The 15531-nt window shown below is 40.9% G+C and overlaps 1 protein-coding gene across 1 annotated transcript in view; it reads right to left on the bottom strand.

Annotated features, from left to right (window-relative positions):
- syt4 (synaptotagmin IV) overlaps nucleotides 1-11389 on the bottom strand; it is a gene marked incomplete at both ends in the record, with an annotated part of 33070 nt that extends 21681 nt beyond the window's left edge. The window contains 4 exons of the mRNA XM_084337998.1: nucleotides 3219-3243; nucleotides 5012-5335; nucleotides 5540-6162; nucleotides 11356-11389. Coding sequence (XP_084194124.1) covers nucleotides 3219-3243; nucleotides 5012-5335; nucleotides 5540-6162; nucleotides 11356-11389 — 1006 coding nt within the window. The remainder of the gene's footprint in view (nucleotides 1-3218; nucleotides 3244-5011; nucleotides 5336-5539; nucleotides 6163-11355) is intronic.
- Nucleotides 11390-15531: the final 4142 nt, after the last annotated feature.

Genomic DNA, 15531 nt, shown 5'->3' on the forward strand with positions numbered 1-15531 from the left:
ACACACACACACACACACACACACACACACACACTATCTATCTATCTATCTATCTATCTATCTATCTATCTATCTATCTATCTATCTATCTATCTCCCATGCCACCTATTTCTCACATTACCAGAGATTCTACTGAGAATATGTACATATGTAAATCTATGTGTAATCCAGACACATGCCATCATTTATCTTCAGCACTATAACAAGCCACCAATCTATACAAGTGTTTTAAATATCATCTCATGTTCCATCTGCTCAATACTTTACTGGAAATTAAGGTACCACATGCTCTCACCTTGCCTGATTGTCAGACATTATAAGGGTACTGTATCAGCCCACATATCCATAACAAATCGATTACACCTATTCAATATAATCCTGCACAGCTATGTGTACGTTCTCTCTTAAAGTCAACACTAGAGGCTTAATAACTACTAGTTAGTTTGTAACTAAATCAGCTACTAAAATTGGTTGCACCATGATTACTTGGGGCATAACTAGTTTGGATGTAAAGTTATAACTAAGGCAAGTGGCCAATCAACGGTGCAAATTGGCAGCTGTGTGGCAGAAGAAATGCTGTTTTACTATTTGTGGTGTATAATGATGTGCTCCGTTTTATGATTTACACCCTAGTACACTATTTAGTTGTTACTTAGAGTTACGTTGTAACTTATCTCCATCTTTTATTTTAGTAATGCGTAAATCACAAGGGCATGCTTACACGCCTCCAGTGCACTCTTCGTCACCCCTGTTCACCTTTTACATAAAGTACAGTACATACAGTATCTAGCATTGGCACGGATTGATTGTTTAGATCAGTGTTTCTCAACTGGTGGGTCGCGACCCAAAAGTGGCTCGCGGGGCCATTTTGAGTGTGTCGCGGATGTGTGTGAAAAAAAAAAAGTAAGAAAAAAAAGTTTTTTTTTTTTTTTTTTTTTTTTAACTTTTTTTTTTCACTACCTATCTTTGTGAAAGTGGCTTCTCAGCTCTGGTCCAGCTGAAGACAAAGCGGAGGAACAGATTGGACATTGAGCATGACCTCAGAGTTGCTTTGTCTACAATCACCCCAGACTTTGAGACTCTTGTCAGGAGCAAACATCATCCCCAGTTATCCCATTAGTCCCCTGCATGTTAAGCTAAGAATTCTGCTAAGAAGGATATATTATTTATTATTATTATTATTATTATTTTATTTCATTGTGTTTTTAGCCCTTAGTTGCACTTTTGTTGCAACCCCAGTTATCCCATTAGTTCCCCCAAACGTAGGTCTGTTATGTTAAGCTAAGAAATATTTTATTTCATTGGGTTTTTAGCCCTAGTTGCACTTTTATTGCAATCCCAGTTATCCCATTAGTTCCCCCAAACTTAGGTCTGTTATGTTAAGCTAAGAAGTCTGCTAAGAAGCATAATTATTTATTATTATTATTTAATTTCATTGGGTTTTTAGCCCTAGTTGCACTTTTGTTGCAACCCCAGTTATCCCATTAGTTCCCCCAAACTTAGGTCTGTTATGTTAAGCTAAGAAATCTGCTAAGAAGCATATTATTTATTATTATTTTATTTCATTGGGTTTTAGCCCTAGTTGCACTTTTGTTGCAAACTCAGTTATCCCATTAGTTCCCCCAAATTTAGGTCTGTTATGTTAAGCTAAGAAATCTGCTAAGAAGCATATATTATTTATTATTCTTTTATTTCATTGGGTTTTTAGCAATAGTTGCACTTTTGTTGCACTTTTTTGTGTTTATTTCATGTTTTGAAAGATTGCGTATTACTGCAAATATTTTTTTTTACATAAATCATAGTGGTTCAAAATTTTGGGTCGTGACTTAATGACTAAGGAAAATGTTGGGTCCCGAGGCTAGACCAGTTGAGAACCACTGGTTTAGATTGCTAGCATGGCTAACAAATGTATATATATTGTAGTCTGCCGCATTGTTCTGACCAGGATTACGTTCCTTTTTGCCTCCCTAATGCGCTTGCACACTGTCTATAGAGCAGGGTGAGCACATACATTCAAAACTATAGTGTAGATGAAAAAGGGCCGACACTCTGCAGCAGCAAACACCCATCTACTATATCAGCTCACAGATCGAATAAGATTGCATATAATAGATACAACAAGGTGATATAGCTTCGATTATTATACAGGGTTTTAGGTCAATTACAGTACGTCACCAGCCAATACCATGCAGCCCACGGATATACTGATACATAATACTGTTGCACACAAGATCTGTTTCCCTGCGTCATATTTATTTCCCCACTCAGTAGGATCCAAACCTTGTAAAAAATAAATTTTATAAATAAAAAGTATACTTTTGAGGAATAATGAAAATCATTTACACCGCCAAATGTTTTTGAAATCATAACCATCAATGGGGTTTTTAATGGATTTCACGTGTGAAACATATTCATCACAAGGATTACTGTGTAAACTTCTAAAATGTCTTTAAAAGAAAATCGAGTTATGAGGTTTTCAAATGAGACAGTGGTACAAATCTAATCTCATAGGGGCTCATTTGAGAACCACTCCAGGGCACTATTTCTGCCCATAGATCCATAACCATGCAGCAGATATGATCTCTCAGTCTCCCAGGGGAACGCACCTGCTATCTGATTACAACGGCAGCCGACCGTCATTACATTACAACTCTGAAAGTCACGTTGAAAATATACTGAAAGTGTAACATACAAATTATAGCAGTTCAGTGCATTTGTAGTATTTACACTACAGTGTATATCTTATTAGTGCAGTCGATCATTTTTCTTTTACATTTGTCAATCGCAGTAATATTTTTTGAAATATGTAGCAAAATGCATCTGTAGAGGCTGCAGTCATAAAGAAATGCATGAAAAAATGGGAAAGTAACCAGTAACCACCGAAAGTACACAGTCTTCAATATCGTTGAATAGAGATACATTTTGAGAATACATTTGTGCTCTGACGTAACAATCTTTGTTGGCGGATGTCTCCTTTGGACAGTTTCTTTGACATTACTGTTACCAAGCGCAATTAGCAAGCATAGCGTAACTTGACCTGTGTAATGTTAGTTGCTCTGCTGGGAAAGGTTGCTCATCACTGCATTGTTTATACAACTAGGTTTAATCCAAAAATCTGTTCGCAAACTTTATATTATGAAATAAGACATTGAGGAAATGTCTGGTCACGTATTATTCTCACAATCTGCATGTGACAGTTATCAGAAACGTAAACACACCTGCCACCATGGCTGGATGTGAAAGCTGTGGAAGGGGGTTGGGGTCAAAAAGAGGAATCAATTAATTATTGAAAGCATTAAGGTTTTCAAATTATTTAAAACAATTGACATGTTAATATTGACAGCCCTTATTTTATATATATATTAGGGCTGACCCCTATTAGTCGATTAGTCGACTAATCAGTCGAAAGGAGCCGTAGTCGACTGCCAACCTCTTAGTCGAATACAAAAAAAAGAAAAAAAAAAATTTATCATTCTTTCCAAAAGAAAAGAGGCCTAGAATGGCACGCATACCAGAGGTTAACTGCCTACGAAAACAGGCACAGAGGCACTGAAAGAGGATTTCACCCATCTAATGAACACACACAAAATGTATCCATCAGTGGACCAATTGCATGCTTTTGCAGAGGACAAGAAGCCTTCAGTCGACTCCTTCAGACATTAAGCACCCCCACAGCCCAAATGGAATGATAAAAAAAAACAATAATAATAATAATAATAATAATAATAATAATAATAATAATAATAATAATAATAATAATAATAATAATATTATACTTTTAAAATTTTTTTTTGTCGATTAATAGTCGACTAACAGCATGAATTGTAAATGGCGTTTACTGGATAGCACACACATTTGGGATATTAATTAAAGGGCAAATATTTTGTGTCTTTTCAACAATTACTTCCTTGAATCTGTAGAGCACATTTGTGCACCTATACAAGACTAGGCAAAACTCATGTGTCCCCTTTAATGGCGAATGATGCAAAAACAGACAATGAACCCGAGCCCCGAGATTTGAGGTTAATCCAGACATCAAAAAAAGCATTTATACACATGCACTTATTTCAGCGTGTTGTCGCGGTAACCATTAGCCATTATCGCATTTCCATTGATGGCCCCCACCATGAACTCAATTAAGATTAACATCGTAATATTGTGAGAGCTCGCTCTAATGGAGGCTAACGGCCCAGAATGCCAGAGTTGGCAGCAGGTCTAAGGGTGACGGCATCGTCATTGTAATGAGGGTTAATGATGGTTCATTAGCTGGTAGACAGAGTTTTCCGGAGTCATTAAGGTGTTATGTACGGTAAATATCTCCTGGATCTTACACTTTTTAAATCAGGAATACATAAATGAAGAACTCTGATAAAATCGCAATGAGGTAACTATGCAAGACAGTGTGATTAGAAAATGTACCCTTGATGTACATCTTAGTTTCAGCTTGTGGTGAGAGGGAGGAGGGAGCCACGGCTCATTGTGAAACATCTTTGGTAACTACCTTTGCGCAAGAAAAAGGGTACAACTAATTCAGTCGTCATCATATGATGTTCTCAAGTCAACTAGTAGTGTTTAATAATCGTGATTTCAATATTAATCAAAATAATTGTGATCATGATTTTTGCCATAATCGAGCAGCCCTACCTTGACGGTATTGTTGATTGAGGGGATGAAGGATGATGAGAAAATCATGGATGAGGAAGTGGAAGAAGATACTGTAACTCTACGACTGACTTAAAATAAAAAAGATTATACATCCACAGAGCTTTTAGAAAGGTTTGGAATAAAATAAATAGCTTTTCCCCAAAAAATTATTATTGATTCATGAATTTATCATAAAAAAAAAGATTTGACAGGTCCTAAATGAATATTGTTGTTTACATGTACAGTATCCCCTCCCTACTTCCCATTTCCCCCATGTGGAATGCACCCGATTGGGAAAGTTACATGCTGGTGCTCTGGTGCAGCGTCCAGCGGCTGAACGTTTGCTCCGTGTGCACCGCCTCTTTACCTTGACGTTCTTCTTGATGATCTCACGGCTCATGAGGATGCGCCCCTCCGACAGGTCGATCCCCGCCAGTGGTACGAGGGTCTCCCCGATGACCTCGTCACGGGAGAACCTGTCGAAGCTCAGCACCATGAAGCTCAGCACCAGCTCCGACACGCGGGCCAACGGGATGCCGTAGAAGCTGAAGGTCTCGTCGAAGGCCGGGTCCAGGGTCTTCCTGAGCACCCGGGTCTTGACGCGGTGCTTCTTCTCCGGTAGGAGGGTCAGCTTGATGTAGGGGTCAGAGGTCAGAGACTGCTCATCCGTAGGGGTGAGGCCATGGGCTTCCTGGAATGGATCAATCAATCAATCAGTCAGTCAGTCCATCCATAAATCAGTCAATCAACTAAAGATATATTCATAAGGAATATTTCACTGGACTTGTATCTAAAGCAAAAAAATTGAAAACTGCACAAAAAAGATGTAAAGAATTTGAAACAATGCAAACACACACATACACACGCACACACACACACACACACAACACATCACCTTGATGTGGACCACGAAGGCCTTCTTCTCCGGCTGGTACTCCAGGGAGAAGTGGAGGGTCCCCAGCCCGCTCTCCCTCTCCTCTCCCTGGGACTTGTCCACAGCCGGGGTGGGTGCCTGGCTGGAGAGGGAGTTGGAGGAGGGGGACGGGAGGTCCCGGCGGTCCACCACCCCGGGCTGGGTGAAGCCAGCGTGGTGGGGAGAGGGCAGCTCCAGGTCCGGGGAGCTCCGGACCTTGTTGTTGTTGTGGTGGTGGTGATGGGAGGATGTTACAGTGAAGTTCCCGTTCAGGTCCCTCTTCTCCAGGTCCAGGTGCAGTGGCGAGCGGGAGCCGTTTGGACTCGAAGCGCCGGGGTAGGGCATGGCCGTGTGACAGTTTCCGTTTACGTCGGTTTTGCCAGTGTCATTGGTCGCCGGGGTGGTGGTCCCGGTCGTGGCGAATTTCTTCTTGCCGCTGAGGCTCTCGGGGTAGATGTCCACACCCTTCAGCATGTGCACAAACTTATAGGGAGGCGTCTTCTGGGATTTGGCGTCTTTGCGCTGGCAGCAGATCCAGGCAAAGGCCGAAATGCTGAAGACCAGCCCGAAGACGCTCACCACGGCAACGCTCACTGGCACTTCCACTGGGGGGGGGGGGGGGAGAGAGAGAGAGAGAGAGAGAGAGAGAGAGAGAGAGAGAGAGAGAGAGAGAGAGAGAGAGAGAGAGAGAGAGAGAGAATAAATAAATCATATTCACAGCTCAGTTCTCTTTGACTGTTGTATGCACTTAAATGTGCATGGATGTGTGTGTGTGTGTGTGTGTGTGTGTGTGTGTGTGTGTGTGTGTGTACTGCTGTGTGGCATGTAGGTACATGCTGTTACACTTGCATTATGATATTTAATCCCAGTCCTGAATTCTTGCGAGAGGCGACTCTATGGCTAGTCTTGCACTTCCCAGACATTCACACTACGTTTAGCTCTGAACCAGTGGAGAAGGAAAGGTCTGGCAGCACCGATTAGCATTCAGGAACAGACAGAATTTATTCAACCAATCACAATCAAATAGTCCAGAACGGAATTGTCCTATAGGTCAGACTGTGCTACGGCAAGAGAGAAGCTTCTTGTAATCCTCAAATTACTTTGCAATAATTGGTTTCTTCATTTGTAAAGATCGCCTCCACTCAAAAGATTGTTAACAATACAGATTGTTATTTGTGCAGAACTTGTCATCAGGGCACCCTTTTCACATTCTTCCCCTGGAGGGCAGGAGCTTCTTTGTACGTCCTCATAATAGTGCAAATTTATCACTGCCACTATTGCCCAGCTGGCCACGCTGGCATCCAAGAAATGCTAACATGAAACGCTAACGTGAAAGGCTAACTGCTAACGTGAAAGGCTAACTGCTAACGTGAAATGCTAACTGCTAACGTGAAAGGCTAACTGCTAACGTGAAAACGCTATTGTGAAACTTGTATTGCAATGAGAAAAATGTCCCAAGAGGTTGTTTAGGTAATTACATTTCTAACAGCTTAAATAACTTCCCCCTAGCTGGAAGTAAAATGTCTTAAATTGTTTGTGTGCAAATGTAAGCCTTTAGTTTATTTAGTCAAGGTACAAGTACAAGTACACATGAATCATGGGGTAAATGCAATTGTGAGGAGTTTATAATTGGATACCTGGAGGTCAGTGATCTCTACTAATCAAATTAGTATTTTGTAGCTGCTGTGTACTCTGATACTCTTTATGAGGTTGTATGGGAACTGCTTGGGGTGCGATATATATATGGTAAATGGACTGTGTTCTTATAACAGCTTTTATCCAAAGCGCTTTACAACGTATGCCTCACATTCACTCACATGTCAGCAGCAGAGGCGACCATGCAAGGTGCCAACCTGCTCATTGGGAGCGGGTTAGGGGTTAAGTGTCTTGCCCAAGGACACCTTGACACACTGCCGAGAGGAGCCGGAATCGAGCCGTGAACCTTGCGATTACTAGACAGCCACACTGTCGTTCAGGAGCACTCTACTGACTCTAATTTCAAGTCATTCCACCTCATCTCACCTCACCAATTAACGTGTCGCAATTACTAGCCACTGTCTGGTCACGCAATATACAATTACTCATCATTATTACGCAATTAATGTGAAGTGTCATTGAAAGCTGGTCACAAACAACTGACCTCCAGTGGTTGTTGTCTCTGAATCCCTGTATAGACGGGTTCAACTTGACAACAAAAACAAAAACAAACCAAGCATTCTATAACAGACTACATTTGATTTAGTAGTGCCTAGATCCCATCTCCCGGAAGGATGTTTTAAATGTATTTAAAATGTATAGGTAGCAGGAGTGGTTATTAAGGTTATGGTTAAGGTAATGGATGTTTTTTTATGGTTAAGGTGATGGACAGGTTTATAAACAATTTTATAGGTAAAGAATTACGAGTTTGATCTTTGAAGCTTTACGAAATAGTGACGACCCCCATCAAAACATCCAAGCAAGGGATCTTGATTTCCTCTCAATCAGGAAGACTCCTTGTATCGCACAACTCAATATCCAATCAGTTTAAACTTATAGGAGAAGGTGTCAGCTCATTAGGTGTTTGGCATTACATAATAGTATCCAATCACCAAATCAATTTAGCCTAAGCATCATCCTTCACTCACACCTTCTCAGGAGAACCAATCACAAATGCTGTCTTTTCAGCACATGCCTTTACCCGTTTGATCTGTGCTGCTGTCATTCTTAGTGCTGCTGTTTTGCGCCTCCCCACCACCACCAGTGACATGGCTCCTATTGGTCTATCAGAGGGGCCCTCCCCACCACCACCAGTGACATGGCTCCTATTGGTCTATCAGAGGGGCCCTCCCCACCACCACCAGTGACATGGCTCCTATTGGTCTATCAGAGGGGTCCTCGTGTTTACAACCCCAGGAGGGATAGTGTACATTCTGCCACAGTAGTGAGGGGTTGGGGGGGTGTTCATACAGCTATCCACAGGGTTCATTATACTCAGTGAATAAGCATTATCCAAAGAGTTCTAATATAGGTTATTTATCCACCAAAGTCTCTTTTTTTCGCGCGTCGTGAAAATATAGAGCGTAATTTAAAACTTGTAAAACCTACTCTGAACCGTAGTTTTAGCCATCGCCTAGCGACACATCAAACATCCCTCTGGAATCCCACTCTGTCAGACTGGCGGAACTGACGCTGGTCAAGGTCTGACTCAAGAGACTAAAATAACAACAGCCACATCTGTTCTAACCTCAAAATGAATTACGATCATAACCGTTATGTTGTTCCGAGCAGCGGCTTCATTATGGATTAATTCTAGAGTTTCATTGTTTTCATTGTGTATGACATTTGGGGGGAAATAGCCTGGAGCCTCTCTCTCTAGTCACGGTCATTTGAGCTCCACAGGAACAATAGCAAAGTGTCTTAGAAATGCTGTTAGTTGTGAGGGGGCTGCAGGTGGCAGGAAAGTCCAAGCCAAAAGCTAAAGCTTTCTGTTCTATATCAAAATCAGTGATAATTGGCAGTCGCAAAATTTGGAGGAGATGCTGCTTCCTGTATCCATAGACTCGGACTAGATACATGTGTTGTTTTGAGATGTAAAAATATGTGTGTGTGTGTGTGTGTGTGTGTGTGTGCGTGCGTGCGTGCGTGCGTGCGTGCGTGCGTGCGTACGTGCGTGCCTGGGTGTGTGTGTGTTTATGACCTCTGATTGTCTTCCTGGCATAAGCACATGGCTGACCATGCAGTACAATCTGTTGACCCTTATGAAAAACGATCATGGTGATGGTAAATTTAAGTTTTGCCGTGGTACCGGCCATTGTATAAATAATGTACCTGGTAAACGTTATATATCACCATGTACCATGTTTGTACTTAAAACAATACCATGGTATAATCCTATTTAAACCACAATAATGATGGAATATTGTGGTATTTCCATCGTAATTTGGTGACCACCATCATTGTAGTGGTATAAAGGTTTGATGAAGGGTAACCACAATATACCAATACTCAATATGCCTCCAGTCGTCCCAATACATTATCACTAATATAACCAATACATGATCTGCTGTCTGTGAACGTAATAACCTTCCACAACGTTCCATGTTAGGTGATTTGATGACCTAGTACACAAACTGGACAGAACATGTCTTTTTTAGTTTTTCCATTTCTGTTCAGTTACATTAGACAGATACCAACAATACAATCTTTAGAATATCATGAACCATCTGGTTGAATGTACTGTAGCGATCGGGGCTTACAATTGCCACCAGCGACCAGACAGACGCTTGTAAATGTGGGGCTGTGGCCGGTAAGGCAGTCATTTTTACAAGCCACTTTGGCAGGTAGCCAGCCTTTGTTCAGTCAGTCTCTCAAAATGACTTAAGTGTTTATCTATAGTATCTACAGCATACTATGTACAATTGCTTAACAATATTTATATTCGATAATTGTAGAGTTTTTAGAACCCCATATGACCACACTTTCACTGACAGTGACAGTCTGATCGTAATTAAAATGTTCAATTATCAAAGGTCCATCTCACAGTGTTGATTCAGTGGAATATATTATCAAAACACCATCAATGGCCTGTCAACCTGATTAAAAACAAAACATTTTGGTAAACAGTAACTTAGAACATTGCCCGACATTCCCAGGAGAAAACTACAACTTATATTTAAACTAAATTGAAGCTGTACTTAAAATATTAAAATAATATACTGTAATAAAGTAATGGTATCTCCACGTGTTCTTGGCTATAGGTTCTGGTCTGTGAGATGATAATTTGGCAATATGTCCTTCTAACTGCAAATGGTTTGTATTACTAATTGGTTAACATTTAGCAAAATGGATGACAAGGGATGAAAAGGGGATCAGGTGAATGTCTGGTTCTAGCTCATATTATATTATTAAGATGAGGGGGTAACCCTCCCCCAATATCTGTTAAGTCCTCTGTGGCACAAACACAAACCAACACCCTTCTCTAAATGTGGACAGTGGGTGGGGTGGGGGCACGCCCAGAAAGTGGAACTGCGCCCAGGTCAACACACACACACACACACACACACACACACACACACACACACACACACACACACACACACACACACACACACACACACACACACACACACACACACACACACACACACACACACACACACACACACACACACACACACACACACACAAAACGTGCGCGCAACGCAGAAGAAGAGACCAAAATTATACCCACAAACATCACTGATATAGGTAGACGTACACGCAGAGTACTGGGAATGATGGAATAATAATTATGGACCAATTGTGCACAAATTCATATGTGCACGCACGCACGGACACACGGCAGGGGGCATAGCTCACGTGACAGAATGACTTGGTGTTCTACCAAAAACATCCATTTTACCCAATGAATGTCATTCCAACATAGACTTACTATAATATATAGTATACAGTGTAACATACTATCGTAATGTTACAATTCCAAAAATGTTTACCCTCTAGAAGTGAGAGAGATGTCCAATGTATTGGGCTTCCGTTCCACATCCATAATGGTCAAATGAGAAAGTGCATTTTCATTTCACTTCACAACACTGAAGAACAATGGATTAGTCTTGATCTTGATCTTGTATCGTAATACTAAGGAGGTAAATCCTATAGCATATACACTTCCACCGCTCCGACAGACAGGTGGAGGTGCCAACGGGAGGGCGGGTAGATCTACAGGGGACTGCCTGGTAAAAAATAATTTGAAAACGGGTCTTTTCTAAGCCCTTATTGACCTCCCACACACCACACAAGTGACACAACTTATTTCTACTTACCCAGCTGCGCTCCATCTCCCACCATTGGAGCCATGACGATGGAGCTGTCCGCTGTCCAGGGTGCTGAACCAGGGCTGGTGCTCTGTCCAGGGTGCTGAACCAGGGCTGGTGCTCTGTCCAGGGTGCTGAACCAGGGCTGGTGCTCTGTCCAGGGTGCTGAACCAGGGCTGGTGCTCTGTCCAGGGTGCTGAACCAGGGCTGGTGCTCTGTCCAGGGTGCTGAACCAGGGCTGGGGTGCTTCGCTCCTCTATTCCAGCGCTCCTTCCGCTCGCGAGTATCCTCCTCTCCTCTATGGCAACGGCAATCCGGTCTCTCGGTGCCTGGGTATATCTCCTTGACGGCGATTATCTTGGTTTTGATTAAATATTTAATCGAGTTGTGTATATAGCTTCAATAATTCAAAAGCAGCAGTTCCCTTCAGAGTGGATACGGATGGGGGGAAAAACAGATTTTCTTGTTCTCACCCAGCTCTGTGTTATTATCACTCTCTGCGCTATGGGTGTCTCTCGGAGGCGGCACCACCCCGTTCCCCCCTCCCCCCTCTCTCTCTCTCTCTCTCTGTCTCTGTCTCTGTCTCTCTCTCTCTCTCCTCACCCCTCCCCTCCCTCTCTCATCCATCACTCCTCCTCATCCCCGATCCCCCTCCCCCGTTAAGGCTGAGCTCATCGGTGCTGACGCAGTTGTGACGAAGGCCTGCTGTGAAATCACGGCCTGTTGAGGCAGCGCGGAGCAGAACCTGCCGATGTCTCCCTGATTGACCGTTTAGGAAGGGGCGCTTACTGTGTGTGTGTGTGTGTGTGTGTGTGTGTGTGTGTGTGTGTGTGTGTGTGTGTGTGTGCGTGCGTGCGTGCACGTGTGTACAGTTGCTTCCCCCTCGAATGTATATATTTTCTTGTATGCATGTTTTATGTGTATATTGTCTTTTTTTTTTTAACAAATGTTTTTTATTTTCCCTTTTTTAACACTTTGGTCGCCGGCCAGAAATCCGGAAATGACGGCGCCTGGCCAGGATTCCAGGGCGATTTTAGCATATCTCATGATCTTAGAGGAGCTATTTCTATATTTTATATTATAACTATGGGGAGGGTGATAATAGTTACCGAACGTGTTATAAAGCAATTTAGACTGGGATGGATGGATGGATGGATGGTTTGATTGATTGATTGTTTGATTGATTGATTGTTTTATTGTTTGATTGATTGATTGTTTTATTGTTTGATTGATTGATTGTTTTATTGTTTGATTGATTTATTGTTTTATTGTTTGTTTGATTGATTGTTTGATGGTTTGATTGATTGATTGTTTGATTGTTTGATTGTTTGTTTGATTGATTGTTTGATGGTTTGATTGATTGATTGTTTGATGGTTTGATGGTTTGATTGATTGTTTGATTGTTTGTTTGATTGATTGTTTGATTGTTTGTTTGATTGTTTGATTGTTTGTTTGATTGATTGTTTGATGGTTTTATTGATTGATTGTTTGATGGTTTGATTGTTTGTTTGATTGATTGTTTGATGGTTTGATTGATTGATTGTTTGTTTGATTGATTGTTTGATTGATTGATTGTTTGATTGTTTGATTGATTGATTGTTTGATTGATTGATTGTTTGATTGTTTGTTTGATTGATTGTTTGATCGTTTGATTGATTGTTTGTTTGATTGATTGATTGTTTGATTGATTGATTGTTTGTTTGATTGATTGTTTGATTGATTGTTTGATTGATTGTTTGATTGTTTGTTTGTTTGATTGATTGATTGACAGTCCGACTGACTGACTGACAGTCCGACTGACTGACTGACAGTCTGACTGACAAACTTGAAATGCAGTAATACTATTATATCGATCAGGTGGGAATATATTGTATTGATCAGGTTAGTAGATATTGTACCGATCAGGTATTATAGATCATGTGCATGCAATAAACAAAAAAAAAACATTTCGACTGTTTCTCATTCATGTACTGTGCATAATCTGCTCCTGTGTTGCTCTGTACCTACCTGTTTTCCAATTTATTCATCCATACATGATAAACACATTCATAAAGTAATAATATCTTGTATTGATAATATATCAATTAGTTTCACCTGGAAATACTACTACCTTATCAACCACCATGCCTGGCGCTAACGAAAACATGCAGAAAACTTGAAACTTTGATGAAGTAAAATTTTTATTTCACAATATGTTCAATAAACTGGGTGACAGTCATCAGTACCAACCATTGTTGCTGTGCATTAGGCACATATGCTGGTAACATTCACAGTATAAAATTATGGTAATTTACCAAGACAATACCTTATAAAAAGTGAACCATTGTTTCAGTGCATTTAGAAGTTTGCTGGTAACATTCACAGTATAGGATTATGGTAATTTACCAAGACAATACCTTATAAAAAGTGAACACTGGATGATAACCAACCATTGTTTCAGTGCATTTAGAAGTTTGCTGGTAACATTCACAGTATAGGATTATGGTAATTTACCAAGACAATACCTTGTAAAAAGTGAACACTGGATGATAACCAACCATTGTTTCAGTGCATTTAGAAGTTTGCTGGTAACATTCACAGTATAGGATTATGGTAATTTACCAAGACAATACCTTATAACAAGTGAACACTGGATGATAACCAACCATTGTTTCAGTGCATTTAGAAGTTTGCTGGTAACATTCACAGTATAGAATTATGGTAATTTACCAAGACAATACCTTATAAAAAATGAACACTGGATGATAACCAACCATTGTTTCAGTGCATTTAGAAGTTTGCTGGTAACATTCACAGTATAGGATTATGGTAATTTACCAAGACAATACCTTATAAAAAGTGAACACTGGATGATAACCAACCATTGTTTCAGTGCATTTAGAAGTTTGCTGGTAACATTCACAGTACAGGCACGTCACATGATCAACTACAGGGCATATCTTACAGTTGGTCTCTCGCATCGATGACTGCATTGTCCATTGATAAATGGATGAAGCGCCAGATGATCTGTGGACCAAAAAATATCCAATACATGCTTCCAAAGTATATAAATAAGAGGCCAATGGACTGCATTAGAAAAGTGTGGTATGTTACCTACAGTATATACTTTTATAAACTGGGTGACTGTCAGCAACCATTGGTTCTGTGCAAACGGTAAAAATGAGGGGGGAAAAAGATAAATAAAAAAATAAACTATATACACACACAATGCAAATGATGAATGGAGTCGACACAGCTAGATCGCTAACATAACGTCTCATCTGCAAGTAGTCCAAACATGCCTATGCAATATCGACAACCGTGGCCCAAATACATGTGTTCAACGCATTTGTCTTGTACAGAAAACAGTGCAACTACCCATACACTATACTATACTATACTTTACTATACTATACTATACTATACTATACTATACTATACTATACTATAATATACTATACTATACTATACTATACTATACTATACTATACTATACTACTCTCAGCTAGCTATACTATGTACCGGAGTGGTACACATGGTTCTGTCTGTATCACACAATGATGGATTATTTAGAAGTACTCTGTACTTCTGTGTGCCGGATTATTTAGAAGTAGTCTGTACTTCTGTATGACAACTAATAAAGAAACTATTTAGAAAAATCCTTCTTTGTGTGATACAGAGTGAAGCATTTGTCACGATGCAGGGGGACTTTGCACAATGTGCAAAAATATCTGGTTTCACCTCACTTTGTATGCAACCATTACATGCTTCCCAAAGCCACCCACTAATCTGCTCTGCGGGTCCCCCGGTGGGGCCCTAGGGTCGCGCTGCCTGTCACGCCCCACCCTGGTGAACCGGAAGAGGTTGTAATAATACCCTTGTGGGTGCCTGGTTTTGTACAAGACAAACGAGTTGAACATACATATTTGGATCAGATACAGCACAAACTTTTTGGTCCACTTTCCAGTCTTACGTGTAGCCGGATAGTACGCCAAATTTTTATCCAGCTGGTCGACTCCTTTCATATAGCGGTTGTAACACATGATGGTTGACGGCTTGAGCATCTCCACCCTCACCGCTTTGCCCTTCTTCCGCTTCTGCCACACTTTCGCCATTTCCATGGTGTCCTCATGGAAGCTGGTGATAGTCTTCACGATCCGTTTATCGCGCCATGCCACGATCATGACCTGCTTGTTGTTGACCGCA

This window comes from Notolepis coatsorum (genome assembly GCF_963971535.1).
Source record: "Notolepis coatsorum genome assembly, chromosome: 1".
Taxonomy (NCBI): domain Eukaryota; kingdom Metazoa; phylum Chordata; class Actinopteri; order Aulopiformes; family Paralepididae; genus Notolepis; species Notolepis coatsorum.